Source organism: Astatotilapia calliptera, chromosome 3 (genome assembly GCF_900246225.1).
Source record: "Astatotilapia calliptera chromosome 3, fAstCal1.2, whole genome shotgun sequence".
Classification (NCBI taxonomy): Eukaryota; Metazoa; Chordata; class Actinopteri; order Cichliformes; family Cichlidae; genus Astatotilapia; species Astatotilapia calliptera.
In genome coordinates, this window is record NC_039304.1 from 38,284,685 (window position 1) to 38,306,086 (window position 21,402).

The following is a 21,402-nucleotide window of genomic DNA, read 5'->3' on the forward strand; positions in this document are numbered from 1 at the left end:
TTCAGCTGGTTAGCAAACACCAGTTTGTCAGACCTGGACCAATCAACACTGTCAGCTTACAGGTGCTGTCGGAGGAATGCAGTGCTGTGATTGGTTGGTGATGATTGGGTAGTCTGGTCAGAGACGTGAGTGTGACTTCTGCCCAGATAAACTGTGACGCCTGAACACATCTTTACTTTAATAAACATTTATTTTTATTCTGGAGCCCCGAACGCCCCCCGCCTGCTGAAGACACGCCCACTTTTATTTAACCTTATCTAAAGAAAGCTGCTGCTCAGGTCCTGGTGACAGAAACCTGTGAACACGTCAAAGCTGACAAAGAGTCCGAACACAGCGTCACATGACACTGACAGCACTGCTCAGTGGACACAAAAACACTCAGAGAGTTTTTCTGTTGTTACAGAATAAAGTTTTTTGTATTTTGTTAATGTGTGATGTTATATAGAGCTGATCATGTATTATGCCATCTATAAGTTTGTCTTTGCATGATTGCTCTGACAGGGTTTGTGTTTGTGTATAATTTGACACATTAAACACTTCAAACTACAATAACTGATTTTTGTCTTGTTTTCAGCAGAATCACAAACAGCACAGGTTGGTTTTCCACAGAAACAAAGCTCATGTTCATGTTTATGTTTAAGCTCGAGGCAAACACTGAACTCTGTAAGTCAAAACAGAAATAATGTTGGGTTTGATGAGTCCATAAACTACAAGTGAAGTGAACTTAATACAAACCGGTTTACAACACATGATCATGTTGTATTCTCTGGATGGTTTCAAACTTTATATTTGTGAAATTAAACTTTACAGAAAAGTTTAAAGTATAAATAAACTGACTATAAATGTTAGAATTTCATGCAGTTTTCTCAAAATGTGTTTGTGTTTCAGGGATCTGTCAGCTGATTGGCCCTCTCCAACATGCTCCGCCCTCTGCTCTGCCTGTGTGCTCTCATTGCACTGACAAGTAAACACACACACCTGGCAGCCATTTTGCAAGTGTCCTCAAAATACTCGAGTACAAAAACATGAGAGTGACGATGAAGAAAGCTTTAAGTACAAATAATCTGACATCGTCAGCAAAGTTTTATCTTTTTTTTTTATTAATTATTGTTTAACAATAAAGCAAAACAAAAAGCCCTTTTCAATTGAACTTCTCATCTTTGCAGTTTTATTACCTTCACTATCCAGAAGTTTATCAAGCTGTCGTTTCCTGTTATGTTTGTTTCCAAGAAAGCTAACTGATGATGTCATAGTAAAGCTTTACACTGATTGGTGAACAAACGCTGTTTAATCCATTCATGAAGTCAGTTTTTCAGCCTGCAGCTCTCCCTGTTTGTCCGACCAGCTAACAGACTGTAGCTCACAGCTCTCATGTGTCTCTGTGTCTTCAGGTGCTCAGTGGTCCTATCAGCAGACATTCACTGAGTCTTCAGTGTTGGACATCAGCTCATGTCCCATCACGTATTATGGACAGCAGTACGAGCAGCTCTATGTGAGTAGGATGAAGCCTGATGTTTTAGCAGATCTTGGTGTTTCCATCACTGTGGCTGTTTAGTCTCCACCTGTGGCAGAGATCATGTTTGCAGACTGAGTGAACATCAGCAGTTAATGAAGGTCACACACTCTCTGTTCATGGGTTCAGGCCCTCAGAGGGCAGCTGGCTTTGAACTCAGAGTCTCATTAATGTCCTCTGCAGTGATGCTGAGTATGTGAACCTGATGCAGCTTCCTGAAGCAGAGCGAGAGCTCTGACTGAAACCTGAGCAGCTCTGACACCAACAGTTCAGCTGTAAATGACTCAAAGCACAAAAGATGTTGATGTTTGACTCGTTGTGTCTCTGATTTTCCACAGGTGAACATAACATCTGGAAATGTTACCGCCTGTTTCAACGGCTTTTTCAGTCCTGAAACTGGAGGCGACTGTGTTGTGGAGCGTTCACTGGGAGCAGAGAGTTTTTACTTTGCGATATATTCATATCATTATTATTATGGTTATGATTATTGCTACTTCTATATACGTTTCAATAATGTGAGTGTTTTTCTGTATCACACAGTTAAATCCGACTAGTGTCACTTTTCACTGTTTTACCACAAATTAATTTTATAAACACTGTAAACCAAAAATAAAATTTGAGGTTTTATCACATCAAAAACTTTTGTAAAAGCTTTTAGAGGAAACTTCCTGACAGTGTCTGAAACTTTTCTGTTTGCTCGTTACAGATGTATTTGTATCATTTTAAGTATGGGACACAACGATATCTGTACGTGTATAATTACAACTCTGATCCAACGGTGAGTCTCTGAGTGTTTATAAACAACTTTACACGTCTGATGTTTAAATACTACATTAAATACTTTCTAACACAAACATCGTTGTCTCTGCTTTGTAGTCGTAACATTGATTGTGTTTGTTTCTGTCCAGGTGTTTGAGCTTCAGGTCGGTGGAACCACAGTTGATACAGTGACTCTTACTGCATATGCAAGTTATTCCTTCAGCATCAGTGGATGCAGACACTCAGGTAAGTGAATCTAAAGCTCCAAACTCAACTTTGGGATTCTGTAAAATGTAACTATTTGAATGTTACGGTGATGTTTGTGCTCACAGTTGTTAAACGAGTCAGTGATCTGTGAGTGTTTGAATTCCTTCAATCCTCAGGTCAGATGTATCGACCTGGTACAGTGATCAGCTCTGATCCAGAAACCTGCTTCAGTCTCACCTGTCATGAGACTGCATTCCTCAACATCTCCAGCTGTGGTCCACTGGAGCGTTGTCAAGGCAACAACATGTAAATATGTCTTCTTTGTATTTAAAAGAAAGCAGGAAGTGTTAGTATTACATCAGCAGTGACTGAACTCATTTTGATCAGAGCAAAGAGCTTCTTCTTCTTCTTCTTCTTCTTCTTCTCAGTGAACAGTGAGTTTGATAAAATGCTCAAACTTCACACACAGCTGCTGATTCACAGCTGGATTATTTGATGAATCACATATCAATTAAACCCCTTCTGTTTGTCTGGCTGGTGTTTACTGTAGTGCCACCATCAGGTTTTTCTCTGAGATGTCTTGAAAAATGAGAGCTCCCACTGGTGGCTGCAGCTCCCAACAGCAGCTCATTAAGATGTTCATGGTTGGATTTTTTTTTTTTTTTTTTTGATGACCAGGATATGTCCTTACATATTAAACAAATATGTAAGCATGTATTTTCTTCCATTTGCGCAACATCTCTAAAATTAGAGTCTCAGAGTGACGCTGAAAAACTAGTTCATGCATTTATTACTTCCAGGCTGGACGACTGTAATTCATTATTATCAGGAAGTCCTAAAACCTCCCTGAAAAGCCTTCAGCTAATCCAAAATGCTGCAGCAAGAGTCCTGACAGGGACTAGAAAGAGAGAGCAGATTTCTCCTGTATTGGCTTCCCTTCATAGGGCTCTAGACTAACTTTTTGCCACGGTTGCACTGGTGCGCCCAACTTGTTTTTTCAACTGCATTGCTTAACACCACTGTTTTAAATGTTCACTTTTTTTAATTGCTGTCCATACAGACAATATTGATTCGTGAATGATTAACTAACAATCTCGTCAAGACAAAGTTCTTTATTTAGAGCAAAGTTCTACACGAAAGATAAGTTACTGAAAAAGTGCTTGTGCTTAAAGTGCGTTGGCACTTTGGCACTCTTTAGCAATATTGTAGGCAATGTTAAACTGAATCATCATCTCGGCTCCTCTGACGACCTGTTTGCTGAAGGACAGTGAGGAGAGGGGACACTTGGGCGGTGCATTTATCACAGCATATAATGTGTTTTCTGGATACACTGGTGCTTTTTCAGCGTTTCAATTCGAAACATATTAGCACAGTTCACAAATGCAGTATTGTTGGCCATGGGCTTTCCACACTCACAACCGTACAGGCAGTGCATCATGTTGTTAACTTTATTGTATCTTAGCCAGGGAAACTGGTCAAGCCACTCTCTTTCAAATGTATAAATGTCCCCCTTTCACGTTCAGTGGGCTCTGGCTGTGGCTCATTATCTGAAGCCGTCTCAGGACCAGTGTTAGACATAACCTGAGAGGTTGATGGCTGCGAGTCAGAGCACTGGTTATACATTTCAGATGGATCAGGCCTTAACTCAACAAAAAAGTTATTAATCGTCCTTTTCATCTTTTCTTAATGCCCACAGCTGCATCCACTTCTGTCAGGCCTAAGCTGCTCACTCGGGCTAAATATAAACCACAAAAACAACACTTCTCATTCTCTACATGTTTGAGAATGAGACGTCACTGGTTTCAATAATCGATCTGATTCCAATTCACAATGTTCAGATTTGCTTCGATTCCCTATTTGATTCAATTCAATTTTGCCTCAGACAGTCAGAAATATTATAATTCTGATCATTTATCAGTGCTGACACTTGTGAGGCTTCATCAGAGGTGTGAACATCACAGCAGATGCCTTTGTGTCAAAGTAACTGAGGATGAAACACAGAAAAACATGAAGGAGATTTTCCTGGCCTGGATTTTTATAGCAGATAACCTTAAAAACATTCTGCAGTAGATTGAAAACTGAAGAAAAACATGACTCAACATATAAAATTACCTGATGCTGCTGAAGTGAATGTTACAGAGGTTTTATTAAAAACTTGCTAAGCATTTTGCAATGTGGCATCATTTTAAAACTTTCTTCAGTATTAAACAGCAGAAATAAGCCTTTCTTGTCATTTTTGAAAAAGAAACAGCTGTTGTCAGCGCTTGTACACAATAGTGTGAAATAAGCAAATGAATGGGGGAGAGAGAGAGAGCTGTGCTGGAAGTGTGATTCTATCTTGGTGGAAGCAAAACAGCAAAGGTAAGAGTGAATTAATGAGGATGTTATCAAACGGGAACAGCAGTTTGGATCTTCTTTTGCTGCTGGCTCAGTGAATTTTGGTTGGAGAGTAAAAAAAACCTGCAGCTCAGAATCTGTGAGCTTTTTCAGCCCCGACAGCGTCTCCATTAGTGATGGGATTTCCGTCTGTTTTTAGAGAACCGGCTCTTTCGGTTCGGCTCACTAAAAAGAGCCGGCTGTTTCGGCTCCGAACCGGCTCTTCAGGTTGTTTTGTTGCTTTAATTAATTTATTATTAACAATAATATAAAATTATGCACAAAAGGAATTACTAATGTAAAAAAAAGTAGATTTATTTATATATGTTTATATATATAAATATATGCGGTGGCCCCTACAGACAAAACACGTACAAACTCCAAAACACATTTCTAGCATGAACAGAACTTCCAAAGCAGAGCTACCAGATCACTTAGCACAATTGAAAGCATGAAAGCATGTGTGTATTGTTTGTGTATTTATACACAAGCATTCATATATAGTCAAATAATTAAAAAAAAAAGTTCATTTACCTGTTACTACCACACACCAAATCCGGTCATTAGTACTTCCTGGCTTGTGTAGCCACCAGTGTTGGGACTAACGCGTTATTAAGTAACGCGTTACAGTAACTACGTTATTATTGTGGTAACGAGCACGGTATCTAGTTATTATACCAAAACCAGGAACGCGTTACTCGTTACTGGGATTTAGATAGGCTCGTTATTCGTTACTTCGTGTGGTGGCATCGCGGAGCTTCCACAGATTCAGTAACATTAGCAAGTGGTGGAGGCCAGCAGGTGGATGTAGGAAAAGGGAGGCAGGAGGAGAGACCCGAAGCGGCCGCTGGTCCGAGTGTCAGGTGAACTGAACTTCAGGTAAGAAGTTATGACCTGCAGTCCATCTGGGTCAGATATAAACCAAGTTTAGTTGGAGTTTATTTTCGTTGTGCTGACTTTTCTGTACTGCGTGCTAGCTAGCATGACGGGGTTTCTATACAGCTGGGTGGTGCTATGTTACTGATGTTGAACTTTATTTTGTTCATGAGGTTAATTATTAGAGTTGCCAACCGTCCTGTAAAAAACAGAATCGTCTGGTATTCAGAGAAAATATTACGCATTTCTTATTGAGGTGAAAAGGAACAGTTTGTCCCGTAATTCAGCTACAATGAAAAAGGCACAAAGCTGGAGTTATTCTGTGTTTACGCTGCAGCTGCCTCTTCTTCTCTCATTCTCTCCCCCTCTCCCTCCTGTTTCTACTTCAATCATGAAACTGATCAATGATCAGCTGATCGGCTTTTCTCTCTTGTTTATTTATCGCCCACTTTGCCCCAGAAAGAGGAAACCAGCGGATGTCACACTAAACAACAGCAGCACGTTTAAGCTTGATCAGCTGTTGTTAGAATGTATTTAATATTAATTTCTAGTATCAGCTGATGTTTGCTGGAGCCACAGCTGCAAAAAAGCTGCTGGTCATGATGTCTGTTTAGATATCTGGTGAGAGGGAAACATGAAGATGAAACCAGGAGATGTCCTTACTGAATCATCAGAGCTGAACAGGTGATGGAGAAACAGGTTTACCTTTTAGGTGACATGAATGAGTTGGAGAGAAGTTATGAACTGTTTCTGACAAATAACACCAGGATCCTTTTCTAAGTAGCTGACAGCTGGTAAACTGTTGTTGTGATTTAAGGCTATAAAAACAAAACAAAACTGAATAATGTTGAATTTTCTGCCTTTATCAGCTGTGTGTCGGCCTCCACCTGCACTGTGACCGGCCCCACTGTCATCGATGTTCACAGCCAGATTAACTCCATCCAGGATCGCTGTGCGTACTCTCTGTTCTCGACTCCGTCACTCCCAGATTTCCTTGTTCTGGGGAACTTCAGGGACAGACGTCGTAAAGATGTGAGCTTTTTGGACAGTGTGACGCTGCGTGTGGACGGGCATGACATTCACCTGGAACAAGGTGGGAGAGTTCAGGTAAGCGACCTACAGCCACAGTTCATGTGTCAGAGTGGAGTCTGATCCAAAGTCCTCCCTCATCCTCTGCTGTGTCTCCTCGCATCGTTCTTCTCAGGGCTGTTAGAAGCAGTTCTTTCAGAGCTGCTGGACTCAGTGGTTGTTGCTGTGAAATCAGCCTGTTTGTGTGTTTGACATGTTTCACTCAGTGTTTCCTCCACTTTGTCTCTGCTGTGATGCAGCTGGACGACTCCACACTGACCCTCAGCAGCTCACCTCAGCTGGTTCATGGTGTGCAGCTCTCTCAGGACCAAACTGGAGTCACTGCCAAGCTGTCGCTCTCCAACCTCAAAATTTCTGTCTTCTTTGACGGCTACACCGCACAGATCCTCTTAGAAGGTACAGAAGATAAAGTTTAATTCATGTAACGTAAACTGTAAACTGTGCTGTTATTTATTGAGCTTCTGTGTTCGTCCAGTTTGAATATTGATGCTGATCTGACTCATTCTGTCCTGATCCTGTGCAGGACCTGCTGGTTCATCTGTGGAGGGTCTGTGTGGAAACTCCAGCAGGTCTCTGAGTGACCTGAGGCTCTCTGAGTACAGCTCCACCAGGTAAGACCTCATCACAAGCTCAGAGTCCCTCTGACTGCTGCTGCTGCTGATGTTGCAGATATTCTGTTTGTATGAATGAGCCTGAACTTTGTTGTTTGTCGCCCCCTAGCTGTGAGATGCAGTACAGTGAGACTGCTGACAGCACGATCAACTGCACCAGTGTGACTGAACGGTGAGCAGACTGATCCACACAGCAGGAAACATCTTACCACTTTATTTCTAATTCACTTTAAAACATCATAACAGCTGAACAAAGTCATGTACAAAAACATAAGAGAACCAGAACAAAACATCAAATCGCTGTAAGTTAAGATAAAATAAACGTTTATTAGTCCCACACGTGGGAAATATTTTTGGTCACGGCAGAAAGCACAAGTTAAGAGCAGTAAAAATTAAGAAAAACACAATAGGATAAGATGAAACATCATTACTTACTATAAAAAATAAAACAACATTGTGATGGACCGAGTTAAAAAAGCAGGAGTCAAAGGTTTATTAGAAAGGTAGGGTTTTCATTTATTTAACCCCCACAATTTTATTTACAAAAGTAATAAATGTTGAACTCATAAAAGAGGTCAAAGAAACAAAACTGAACTCGGGCAGAGAACTGCAATCTTAACAAACCAAACAATCGTAACTGACCTAAAGAGGAAATGACACACAGGGGTGTGTGTGTGTGTGTGTGTGTGTGTGTGTGTGTGTGTGTATATAGATAGATATCTATCTCCCCATCTATCTCTATATAGTACTCGTTAAAAGTCCCCCGATACCAGGGACCGATACCACGGTCTGAGAAAAGTCTGTTTGAGCGGCGTGCAAGGGGTTAATCACAGGCGCCGAGTGCCCGTGCCGAGTGCCCGCCCCCAGGCCCCGGCTGCAGCTCAGAGCGGGGGAGAAGGGGAGGCAAGACATGTCAGCCGTGTGGAACTATTTCAAAGTGAATGAAGACGACAAAATAAAGGCGGACTGCAAATTGTGCTCAGCGAAATTGTCCAGAGGAAGCTCGAAAGGTAGCGCATTTAACACAAGCAATTTAATCAAGCACCTAAAATCCCAACATGACAATGAGTACAAGGAGTTTACCCACACTTCTAAACCAACACAACCCACGCTGCAGCAAACTCTTGCAAGACGAGAGAAAATGTCCAGAGACAATCTACGTGCTGTGAAAATAATATACTTCAACAACATGGGAATAGAGCAGCTGCGAGAGACTTCAATATTAATGAATGAATGGTACGGAAGTGGAGGAAGCAAGAAGAATGAGTGGAGTAAAGTTTGACTTATCTGACTGCTTTGTTTCACTTAATGCGCCTTGCAATCCGGTGTGCCTTGTGGTCCGAAAAATACGGTACTGCAAACTAAAGTCTGATTTTGCATTATTTTAAATTAAGAAATAAGAATACATTACTTGAACTTTGTCACGATGGAACAGGGAGGACTCAGGCGCAGACTGAAAAATTACAGAAAACTTAAATTTTATTTACACACTCCCGGTGCACTATATACAGGTGAGGGGAAAGGGTCCAAGGTTCCCAGGGGTACAGGGAAGAATCAGGAAACGTCCTCTCTCGCACAGCTCCACACGAACAGCACAATTCTCTTGGAATGGTCCTTTTCTCACACCCGCCACTCTCACTGCCGTACTCACAAATAGGCTTCGGTGTCCAAACTTCCAAACAGAGCACGAAGGATCTGCACACAGAGATGAGGAATTAACAATGAGAAGAGTACTCAAAATTGGCTTAGGCTAAAGTAGCACTGACGAGCGTTACTCAATAGTCCAGACGAGGTGCTCTCAATCACTGCCTTAGTGAGAGCAAACGAGGTGAGGAGCCACAGGTGATTGCTTGCAGGTGGTGAAGGCCAGGGACGGGAGCCCACAATGAGCTGCGCCCAGGCAGCGTGTAGAGAGTGAAAGGAGAGAGATGTACTACAATGTACTTCAGGCCCAGCAACACACTCAGACAAAAACTGGTTCTTCCCAAATGCAAGAACTCCTAAACACAAACTTAATAATGTAGTGTGTGCTGTACAGTGCAGTGAGGAATGCTCAGATCTGAACATGTTCACATTTTGGACAGAGAGGACAAATGGTTTGAAAGAGGAGTGAAAGAAGCCATCTATGTCCACTGTGAGCGACCATCTTTGAACAGAGGAGGTGGTTTACGACACCAACTGTCTGCCATCTATAATCCAGTTCTGACATCCCTTCCCAGACGCCTTAACGTCCACTCACATCCTGGGCCTTTTGACCCTAAGAAATTACAGGATAGGGTGGGGCCAGGTTTCACAGCGAACTCACCCAAAACCTTGGCTTTTTTCTTTTCCTACACTCGTCTTCACCAGTGATGGAAATGACGGCATTACTAACGGCATTACTTTTTTCAACAACGAGTAAGCTAACTAATTACTATTTCTATTGTTACAATGGCGTTACTGTTACTAACAAGAAAATGCGGTCATGTTACTATTTTTCAACAAACATCGGTTGAAGCTGTGTTCAGCTTACCACACCTTCTATCAGCTGCACGGAAGTAGCGGTCTACATAATTAATCTGGGTAAATGGCTGCAAGTAACTGTGCATATGATTTTAAAATTGTTATGAAATATGATTCAACAGAATTGTTTGCGGTTGTTACAGTAAATAATATAGATTTTTCTACTCAGATTTTATGATTTTTGTATGATTTTAGATCAATTGTGTTAATACAGTATGTCAAATAGAAAACAACTGTAAATTCAGACACTTGAGGTTGTGCTGAAAAGGATGATACTAAACAAGACAAAGTAAATAGTTTTTAAAGGTGAAATGTAGAGGTAAAATCAAAAGTAGTTAAAATGTCCAGTTATAACCTTTTTAAAGTAACGCAATAGTTGCTTTTCAAGTAATTCATTACTTTTAGATCTTGTAACTCAGTTACTAACTCTGTTACTTTTTTGAAGATGTAACTAGTAACTATAATCAGAAATGGGCAGTACCGAGTTACTTGTAACGGTAATGCAAAAACGGTAATTTGATTACTGTTACTTTCCCGTAGGAACGCTGCGTTACTGCGTTACTAAAACCGTGATTTTTTTGCGAGAATGTCTCATGACAGTGACGTAAGCGAGTGCGACAACAGCTGTGTGCAGATCAACAATGGATAATATATCGAGTGCGGGAGAGAGTATGAGCGTGCAGCGTTTAAAGTGTGGAAGTACTGACCTTACTTTGAGTTTGATTCCATAAAAAGTGACAAAAACATTAGCGTCCGTTGTGCGTGGGAAGAAAACTTCTTTTTACAGCGAAAACAAAATCCCTAAACTTCCAAGCAAGCACCGAGTGCGCTACGACGTAATGGGAAATTCACGGATTCAAACTCGCGGATTCTTCCACTGAGCGCTGCGGCACACCTGCACCAGGGTAAACCTCCGCCTACCGCAGTCCTGCTTTACAGGTGAAAATAGAGCAACAGGACCGCTGAGTCTTTGATTTTATTTATTTTCTGCTGTGTTTTACTTGCATCTATTTGAAAGACTGAGTGTAAACACACAAAAAATATTTCATTTTATGTGCTGGAATGTGCAGAAAATAGGTTTAAATGTTAAACTAATTTCTTCAAGTCAGAGAATGGTGCATATAATTAATTTTTTTGCTTGATACATAAAATTAAAAGATTAAAACTAATAAAACAAGTTTTAAAAAGAGATGTTTCCATTTGATTACATTTTGTATGATGGATTATGCAGAGGAAGTGGAATTGGGCTGAAAGATCTATCGCTTTATCACCTATTCAGGTTGTAAATCGTGTTTTTAAAAAAATAACCAAGTAACTAAGTAATTAATTACTTTTGAAAATAAGTAATCAGTAAAGTAACGGGATTATTTTTGGGGGGAAGTAATCAGTAATTAGTTACTGATTAATTTTTTCACGTAACTTGACCAATACTGACTATAATTAATTACTTTTTCAAAGTAACTTGCCCAGCACTGGTCTTCACACCTTGGCGTGGGGACAGCTCACCCAAAACCCTGGCTGATTGTGACCCACACCCGTTTTCACACCTTGGCTCATGTGATTAGGTAGAGGATCATTAGGGGGTCGATTGTCTCTCTTGGGGGATACTCCCACAGGTCTTAAATCTGGGACTCTCCACCGCTTGACCCTAGAACTGAAGAACCTTCTTGAATGTGAGGTCAAACGTCCTCAAGCAACTTAAAAAAGTCCAGACTCTTTTTCTTTCTGTGCCCTTGTTTATTTGTACCAGTTAAAAATCATGCAGCGCTATTTTGTAACAATTGTAGAATGAGAGGGGGGCCTGTCTAATTCCAGTCAAAAGAGAATTACAATAATCCAGACGACAGGTCACGAACACATGGATCAAAGTGTCTAGGTGGTTTCTAGGAGGGGGACTTAACCACAGGGTTGACATATGAGTCATGTTTAAGGCTGGGGTCTATTTTCACAACTAAATTGGTGATGCTGGACTTTTTATGCAGGACCAAAGAGGAAAGATCTAAAATCATGACCTCTGTCTTTCTTCTTTTTTCATTAAAATTAAAAGGTTGAGTGCCATCCACCATCTTTCTGTATTATACTTAAATTATGTGTGTTGTGTCTGCACCTCGCAGACCCCGCTGGTTCAAAGACTTATCACCCGTTAACAAAGACAAACAGCTTAACCGTTTTTTACTTGCTAGTAAGGGGAGTCTGGTCAGATCCTCAGAGCAGCACTTTTGCCCTCGACCTCAGACGACTCCAAAAGAACCAGCCTCCCCTGCAGCCTTTTATTCTCTCACACAGTTTCCCAAACAGCCACTGTTAAACCCCCCTGTGGTGCGCCATAAAATGTCATTAAACTAAGGCACTGAGCATGTGTATGTAACTTCCTGATCACAAAGGATCATCTCCCCTCACCCTGTGTATGGCTTAACCCCTCTAATGGTACACAAGCACAGGTGAGGTCATAAATGGCAAGAAGTAAACATCCTCCCTAAATAAGGACAGAGAACCTTCACATAGGGTTTCTGCAGTTAAACACTATAACCAATTACCTCCCCCACCTAGATGTAGGCCGGGAGGAGGATGGAAACAGAAGAATGTTGTTGATCATACAGTTTGAACCAAGGCTTACAAATTTAAGTAGAACAATGACAACTATTATCAAAATTAACCTAACAATGTGACTTCAGCACAGATGGAAGATAAAAACACCTCATCACAGATGATTATTTTATTCTCATTAATGTTTTTGTTTTTTTTTTTATCTGTGGTACAGCTGTAATCTCCTGAAGGAGGCGCCCTTCTCCTCCTGTAACACTGACATCGACCCAGAGCCCTACATAACCGCCTGCACCGACACTTTGTGTAAATATCCTGCAGTGGACGGACTCAACTGTCAGTTCCTGAAGGCCTACGCCAGAGCCTGCAGATTACAGGGAAACCACACTCTGGATGGCTGGACATCAAAGACCGGCTGCTGTAAGACCTTATTAAGACCTTAATAAGCTCTCCTTTGTTAAACACCTGAACTCTGGATTTTTAGAGCTCCCATGTTTTCAGGATAATAGATCAGTGTGTTCCTCTGTAGCCTCTGAGGCCTTCTGTCAGGACAGGACCTGCAGCGATCACGAGTTCTGTGGTGAGAAGACGGTCAGTGGTGACACTCGCTGCTTTTGTCGGGCCATTTTTTCCTCCAAGTACCAAGAAATCAACTCTTTGGGTACGACAGTTGTGACATCACCATGACAACAGGGCTGAATAATGGAGGAAAACTTATGTGATTTTTCTGACTGATATTGTGACGTTCAGGTGATCCAACGGTCTGCATGCAGGACTCTGCTTCAGTCACTCTGGTCGGTTGTCTCCTGGAGGACAAACACATCAATTACTCTGCTTTACAGCTCAACTACCCGACGTGCAGGGGTCAGGTGGACGAGCTCACCCACATGGTGACCTTCGGCTTCAACAGCAGCAACAGCTGTGGGACGGTGGTCACGGTGGGTTTCATCTCCTCCTCTTTACCTTCTACAAGCAGCCAAACATCTTCCAGCATCTGCTGAGCTTCTCCTGCTCTGCTGCAGTTTGAGATCTTTCTGTGGGATCAGCTTCACCTCTGAGCTCTGAGGCTTCTCATCACGTTGATGATCTGTGAAGTTCATACAGAGAAGCATCCAAGTACGAATTTCATTTAGTACAAGGAGAAACTCTCTAATGTTTGTGCTGTGTTAAAATAAAGTGACTTCATTTGATGTGCTCGACTCGTCTGCGTGACACGAGCGGTCAAAGGCAGAGACAGAAAGGAGACTAAAGCTGTTGTTGTTGCTTTTAAGAACAAAGTGAATGAGTTTGATGTTTTTGACGTGTCTATTTAGCAGATTGTTTCTGATGAAATCTGTGATTATAATCACTGACAAGATGTCATAAACATTGGACTGAAAAAACAAGGACACTTTCTTAACTTAACTTACTTAACTTCATACGTCTGAGTTAGAGGTCCATCATCTTCAAAGTGTTGATGTTCTCAGATTAAAATCACTGTAAAGAGACTGAAAATAAAGCTAACGTAGCTTCATGTGTCTGTGCAAATAAAGCAAACAGAGCATAATTTACATTCACTTTTTCTAATTGAATAAAACTGATTCAGTGCACTTTGGGATTAATAAAGTGAATTGTCAGATGTTAAAAGTCAGTAACAACATCTGATTGTGTGACTCTGCAGACCAACAACAGCCAAGTGATCTACAAAAACACCATCATGACGCAGAACAGCATGATCACTCGTCACAACCAAGTCTACATCGACTTCTCCTGCGTCCAAACTCAGCCGGACATCAAGACTGCCACCTTCAGGATCAGAGACAGGTGTGTGGTTGAGTTACTTTAAGATATGAAGCTTCTCCTGAGGTTTGTGAGTCAGAGAAAGCTGAAGTGTGTTTGTGTTCTGCAGCTCTGTGATCCAGCACATCACATCTGGAGTTTGGGATTACACTCTGACCATGAAGGCTTTCACTGACGCTGGCCGCACACAAGCTGTGGAGTCCAGCACTGAAGTGCAGCTGAACCAGAAGATCTGGGTGGAGCTGAAGTCTGACGGACTGGATGGAGACCTGGTCGTCATGGTAACCGACTCCTGCTGGGCCACTGACCAGCCATCACCCGACAGCACTCCGAGATACGACCTGATCATAAACGGGTGAGACAGACTCACAGAGTCATGTGGTTTTGATCTCTCTCATGCACTCCTGAACAAAGTGTGTTTTCCTGTCTGTGAGCAGCTGTGCCAACCCTGCTGACCAGACTGTGCAGGTGAAGGAAAACGGACTGGGAACCTCCAACTACTTCTCCTTTAACATGTTTGAGTTCACTGGAGGCTCTGGTGAAGTCTTCCTGCACTGCAAACTCCACCTGTGCCCCAAACAGAACAACTGTGTCCCGGTACAGCTTTGTTACCAAACACATCACACACAATCAAATGTATCTCTCTTCTGTTACGATCATTAAACAGGTTATTTTCAATTATTCTTGTTTCTATTCTGACACAAAAGCTCAAATGTTCTCAGCAGATTCAGTCCTGAATGAAAGGATCAGTGTTGATCTTCTAAAGTCTGGACTTTGTCTCTCTTTGTCTTTAGACTTGTCCTGCAGGTGCTCGCAGACGCAGATATGCCAGGTCCAAATATGAAGGTGAAGCCTTCATCAGCATGGCCTGGACTCATTAGGTAAGACACAGTCTGCTAGTGCTGAGAAGTGTTTGTAGACAAAGTGCTGATTGTTAGTGCTGTAGCAAATATGTTTCCCATAGAAAAATGTTTTATTTAATTCAACAGAAAGATATTTACTAAGTTCCTCACCAATGAGTTTGTGTTTCGAACTGTCCTCATGTGATAAACTAAATGAACTGCTGAGTGAGTGAAAACTCTTGGTGTGTCATCTGTAGCCTGACAGTCCAGGATCAGGGTGAAGGCCTGTAGTGTTTTCAACAAGGATGTTGGTGACACTGAGTTAAACCACAAATCAAGACCCTGGAGATTAGTTGCAGCTTGTTTAATTGTCTCCATGAACATGTGGGGAAAACTGAAATGACAGATAATAAACTCCATCTCAACAGGTAGAAGCATGTTTACATCAATACAAAGACCGTACAAAGAGACTTCCAGCCTGAATAATTCAGAGTAGATGGCATCTGATTACATTTCTATACTGCCTTTAGCATGTGGAGCTAGTTACCCAGCAAAAACCGAGCTGCCGGAAGTACTTGTCCTGAACCGGAAGTGCCTGACCAGAACCGGAAATACATTTTAGCTCTTTTCCTTTTAACAAAAACGTATCTAAAGCATGAATTATACATTTTAACATGTATTAATTTTTTTTAATGACAAATATGTTTAGAATTATTTATTTTAAACGTATTAACTTATTTATTCAGAAAAATGCCTTAGGGCAACATACTCCATGCCTGGCCTCAGGAGGCCACTATGTTAAACAAACATTATGCAATCAGTCCTTTGGCAGGAGGAGGATAAATTCTGTAACCGGTCTCATAAATGTCTTTACATACCCTTGATCGCATGTCTTTACCTCAATGTTCCTTACTCGATTGTCATTGCTTGGGAATTTGGCAGTGATCCTGGCCATGGGCCAGCTGTTTCATGCAACCTGCTTGTCCTTGAGCAGAAACAGGTCACCAACTTGGAGGTTTCTGCGTGACCCAGTCCATTTCTGCCTTAGCTGCAATGTGGGTAGATACTCTCACCTCCAGCGTGGATAGGGGATAGGACGAAAGGTTTCTCTGTATCAGTGGACACTGGGACGAGCGACCTTGCATTTATTATGGCTGTAACTTCAGCCATGAGTGTCCAGATGAGTACTTGGAGGTGAGTGACTTAAGTTTTTACTTGTGGTCTAATTTCTGAGTCCTTATCTGGTTCAATCAGGTCAAACATTCCACTCACTTTTGTTGTATCTGCGGCAGGATGGTGGATGAAGGGTGGTCCGGTGAACCAGGTGGACTTTTTTAGTTGGAATGCTGACAATGACCTAGATGCATGGTCTGGTGGATTTTCCTCTGTGTGCACATAATGCCACTATTCTGGCTTGATGACTGGCGAATGCGCCGTACTCTGTTGTGAACATATGCGTAAAACCTTTTTGACTACAGATGTAGCCAAGCACTACCTTACTGTCTGTATAGAAGTGCACTGCATCAAAGTTTAAGTCCAACTCATTTTGAATGAGGTCGGCCATTTCTGCTGACAAGCTGGCTGCACATAGTTCAAGCCTTGGTATTGTAGGTTCTGACAGGGGGGCTAGTTTTGCTTTGCCTATTACGAAGCCTACCTCGACGTTCCCATCTGTTTGATTTGCCTTTAAGAAGGCTATGGCTCCTATGGCCTTAGTAGAGGCATCTGAGAAAAAACACAGTTCCTTGCGCTTTGCTCAACTTAGTGAGGTGGATGTGTAGGTTCTGGGAACATGTAGTTCTTTTAGGTTCTGAAGGGAATTTCTCCACATTTCCCATCTGCTTTGTTTATCCTCTGGAAGGGGTACGTCCCAATCTGAACATTCTGAAGTAAGCTCTCTGAGTAGGGCCCTTCCTTGGATTGTAACAGGTGCCAATAGGCCCACAGGATCGAAGATGCTATTGACAGAGGACAATACACCATGGCGAGTAATTGGCTTGTTTCAGTTGGCGACTGAGTAAGTGAATGTCTCTTGTTATTTCCCAAATTAAAATTAGTCCAAGGCTTCACTGGGATTGTGTCTCTTCACCACTTAAATCTAAATTTTTAATGACAGGAGCACAATCTTTTGGGCAGAAGGCCTGCAAAACAGCCTGAGAGTTAGAAACAAACTTATGCAGGTGCAGGTTGGGTCCAGTGAGTGGGGCTTGTGCTCTTTGAAGAAAATCTATAGCCTCAGCAGGAGAGGAAACAGAAATCAAGCCATCATCTACATAAAAGTGCCTCTCCACGAACTTTACTACATCTGCACCATAGTCCTTTGAACCTACTCTGAGGCCTTGCGTAGTCCATAAATGGCAACAGCAGCAGATGTTGAGTTGCCAAACACGTGGACTTTCATTCACTCGATAACTTCTTTGTTTAGATCGTTGTCCCTGTGCCACAGAAAACGGAGGAAGTTGCTGTGGTCATCACGCACCATTAAACAGTGAAACATTTGCTGTATATCTGCCATGATTGCAACATTTTCTGTCCGGAAGATGAGAAGAACTCCGACGAGTGTGTTACTTAAATCGGGGCCAGTAAGGAGGACATGGTTAAGTAAAGGTTTTTGTGGGTGGTAGACTCCAAATGTTGGAAGATACCAGCACTCTTCTCCTCTTTTCAGTGTGTGTGTGGGTGTGGGACCTCAGCATGACCATTGGAGAGGATCTTTTCTATAAAGGCCACATAATGCTGCTGTGTTTCAGGTTTCCTATTTAGCGTCCGTTTTGAGGATGAGAACCTTGTGGCTACCTGTTTTCTGTTTTTTGGTAATTGCTGGTGGGGTTCCTTAAACGGAAGTGGGGAAACCCAACTGTTTTCCACATCTCTGTACATAGCTTGGTCCATTATTTTTAGAAAGTGTCCTGTATTAAGTGAGCTGGTTTATTGTCGTTATCTGTCTGGTTAAAAAAATGTTTGACCCAGAGTTTGTTTGGGCGCTTTACCTGGCCTATTTGTGTGTGACACTTCTTTGAGTTGCAGAAGGCTGCTGCATGGTTCAAAAACTGAAGGGCGGCCATTTTCTAGAACAACTGTCTTCAGGGTGCTGACTGTAGGCCTATGAACATTACCCAGACAGACCCAAACAACTACAACCCACCCTAGGTCTAGGCACTGGGCAAAGGGGGCATTATGGGGGCCATTAATTCTCTGCCTGACCTTCTGTGCCGGTAAAACATCTGCCATGTAAAACACATCCCTAGTAGCAGGAGTATTTTGGCTTTAGGGTCTAGTTCTGGGATGTACTTTGCTATGGTTTGGAGGTGTGGCTGGTGTAGCACTACGCTGGGAGTTGGGATTTCACTCCTATTGTTAGGAATGTCCTGACACTCTATGAGCAATGGTAGAGGGATAACTACTGACCTATCCAGTGACTCGATATGGAAGCCTTCAGCTGTTTTACCCCATGTTTCTACTACACCAGAGCATGTTCTAAGATTGCAGGAGAAAGGTTCACTTTTAATGTCAAAAAGTTCGAAGAACTCAGGCTTGGCTAAAGAACAAATGCTCTGATCGTCTAGTATTACATATGCCTTAACAGCTCTGTCTTTGTAACCTTTAGGGTACACCAATACAAGACATGGAACATGAACGTCCCCACTGACCTGGACCGCACACGTCTGTGCAGCTTGTTGTGACATCAACTGTGTCGTGACCAATGTTCCCTCTAATTTTTCATGTGTCTGAGCGAACACACAAACTCCCTGAGCGATCCCTTGGACCACTGTGAGCAACAGCAGACGTGTGCACTGTGGTCACGCCGGCATCAAATCCATCCAAGTTACATGGTTTATTAAAATAATCAAATTACAGCATTTACATTTATGTTAGACTACTTTTAATTAACTGCTTTAACCCACTTACAATGAAAATTAAAATTAAAAAAAAAGAAAGAAAATTAAAATATATCTTGTTCATGACCTGTGTAGTATGTTAACACCATTGGAAGTAAAAAAAAAATAACTTCAACTCTAATTTTGAAAACACAGTTATTATTTTTTTTAATAGAGCTCTGACTTGTATTATGAGTCTGAGTCTGTGGTCTGGGAGAGACTCCTGTAACTCTGTCTGCAAAATACAGCATATAATGACCAATGTTGGGCAAATAATTATATAGTTAGTTCTTCAAAAAAACTTACTGAGTTTTGAAAACAACAAAGTTTTTGCAGCTGTTTACTTAAAATGCTGCCAAGTCGTTTTTTTAAACAAACATTTCAAAATATGTATTTATTTACAGAACAATCAGGTGTTCTGCATCAAATCTGATGCCACACAAATTATTTGTGCCACTCCAAAAAATTATTTGTGTCCACTATGAGATAAAGGAGAACATCAAAAGCCTGATACCTGCAGGCCTGACAACAGGAGATGTATCACTCCTGTAACACCCGTAACACTCACCTCATTGTTCTCACACACAACACAACTATTGACTACACACTAACCATACAAGATTTGCGCTAAACGTAGCAAATCAAAACACCGTAGCCACTCTTAAAACTTCCCCCCTTTCCTAAACAACTAAAAGCCATGTTGCCATATCATTTTTTGATTGGTCGACATTTTTCGAACAATAGGAAAGGGTGAGTTTTTTTTTTTATTTTGTTTTTGCTCACAGGCGGAGAGTGCTTTCGAGCGTTTTCCTTTTAAAATGCTGTTTTTACCGTTTCTTCTCGCAGTAAATATAAACAACAATAGTATTCAGGAAGAAAACCAAGCATTACATATGTTTTTATCATAACACGTTGTCATTAACCTGGCTTCACTCCACATCAGCCACGCCGCTTTGCTAGCTAAAACACCGGTGTCGGCACATAAGGACGCTGTCACAGCCTGTCAACGACGTTGATTAGCTGCGTGTATACGAATGTGAATAGCATCATTGGCTGGACTATGGGATAAGGTGGCATCGTTCTTATCACATACTGGAGCAGCCAGTCACTTGCTGACTAACACTGCAAAACAGAATTGTTAACGTATTTACTTTAATTTCAATTCAGGTTAGTTTTTCTTTTTGTGTGCAATACAGCTTTTTTGTGCACAGAGACCATGCCAGCAGTGCGCAATTGCGAACACGCGCAGCTTAGAGGGAACATTGGTCATGACTGCTTGCTCTCTCCCCGCCATTCTCTTGTGCTGGAAGTGGAGGCTTGTTGGTCTGTGGTGGAGGACTGTGTCGTGACCTGTGCTTTCACATTCAGAACACTTTGCTGAAGATTTGCATTCCTTCGCAATATGAGTGTCTGAAGAACAGCATCTGAAGCATATTTCTTTTCTCTTTAAGGAAGGCCTTCCTTTCATCAAGTGATTTCTTCCTAAGCATGAATTACACATTTTAACAACATGTATTTATTTTTTTTATGACAAACATGTTTAGAATTATTTATTTTAAACGTATGAACTTATTTATTCAGAAAAATGCTTTAGGACAATACAAGGCCCATCTCAGCTCTGATGGTGAGCAGATGAGAGGAAGAAGTGACATGACAGAGAGGACTGAGGGTTGTTCAGCAGTCACAGTGGGGTCTGGTTTATCTTCTCAGGTGGTTTCCATGGTGACTCAGACTGACTGACAGGTTACTGACCTCCACGATGATCCTTGACTTCTGATTGGTCCTAAGCCAGATTTTGGATGTTGGGAAGACTGAGCTCAGTTCTGCTGTGAACTCCCACAGCTGGAATAAGCAGATGTTTTTTTAGGGCAGGACCAAACTGTCGTCTATGACACATGATAAAGTTCAGATGATGGTTTTTTTTTCAGTTTCATTAGTAACTTGGTGAAAGGGAAGAGTGTGAGCTGCATGTGATTTCCAGCCTAACCATATAAATAAATCTGGGGTAAATCTACACTCCTGAAACTTAACAGAATCAGATCTCACTAACACTGTCAGATATTTTACTTGAGTTAAGGATACTGGACATATTTATTTCTTGGCTATATTCATAGAAAGAAATATATTAACACAGGTCCAAAGCATCCATGAACAGTGAGGCCTTAACCAAAGCGGTATCTTTCTTTCTCAGGTTGTTGTAATTTAAAATGATTTACGTACAAAGTGATGAAAATTTCCAGTGAATCAAGTAAAAAATGATTTATTCTGTGAACATGAAGTGATTTAAAAGTAAATATGAAAATAAGGTGGTAATCAGGGTAAAATATTTAAAGGGGATCATCTGGTTTCTTACTCTTTTTTTTGTAGCTGAATGTTGTAAAGGTGAAGGTGTGTGGATTTCTTTTTCACCTGTTATCAGACCATTA

At 41.5% G+C, this 21,402-nt stretch overlaps 1 protein-coding gene across 1 annotated transcript; it reads left to right on the forward strand.

The window, feature by feature from the left end:
• Positions 1–606: 606 nt before the first annotated feature.
• LOC113014554 (alpha-tectorin-like) lies at positions 607–20,754 on the forward strand. The gene is made up of 18 exons (XM_026156171.1): positions 607–964; positions 1,392–1,492; positions 1,852–2,028; positions 2,220–2,291; positions 2,422–2,518; positions 2,656–2,785; positions 6,601–6,838; positions 7,060–7,216; positions 7,344–7,431; positions 7,541–7,603; positions 12,695–12,897; positions 13,007–13,138; positions 13,228–13,415; positions 14,138–14,280; positions 14,366–14,611; positions 14,694–14,853; positions 15,051–15,137; positions 20,687–20,754. The coding sequence occupies exons 1-17, from the start codon at positions 919–921 to the stop codon at positions 15,135–15,137; spliced, it is 2,328 nt and encodes a 775-aa protein (XP_026011956.1). The 5' UTR covers positions 607–918; the 3' UTR covers positions 20,687–20,754.
• Positions 20,755–21,402: the final 648 nt, after the last annotated feature.

Coding starts and splice junctions, on each gene's coding strand:
- LOC113014554 (XM_026156171.1), top strand. CDS start 919: ATGCTCCGCCCTCTGCTCTGCCTGTGTGCTCTCATTGCACTGACAA. Junction 6,839..7,059: donor AACAAGGTGGGAGAGTTCAG/GTAAGCGACCTA, acceptor GCTGTGATGCAG/CTGGACGACTCCACACTGAC. Junction 12,898..13,006: donor GACATCAAAGACCGGCTGCT/GTAAGACCTTAT, acceptor GTTCCTCTGTAG/CCTCTGAGGCCTTCTGTCAG.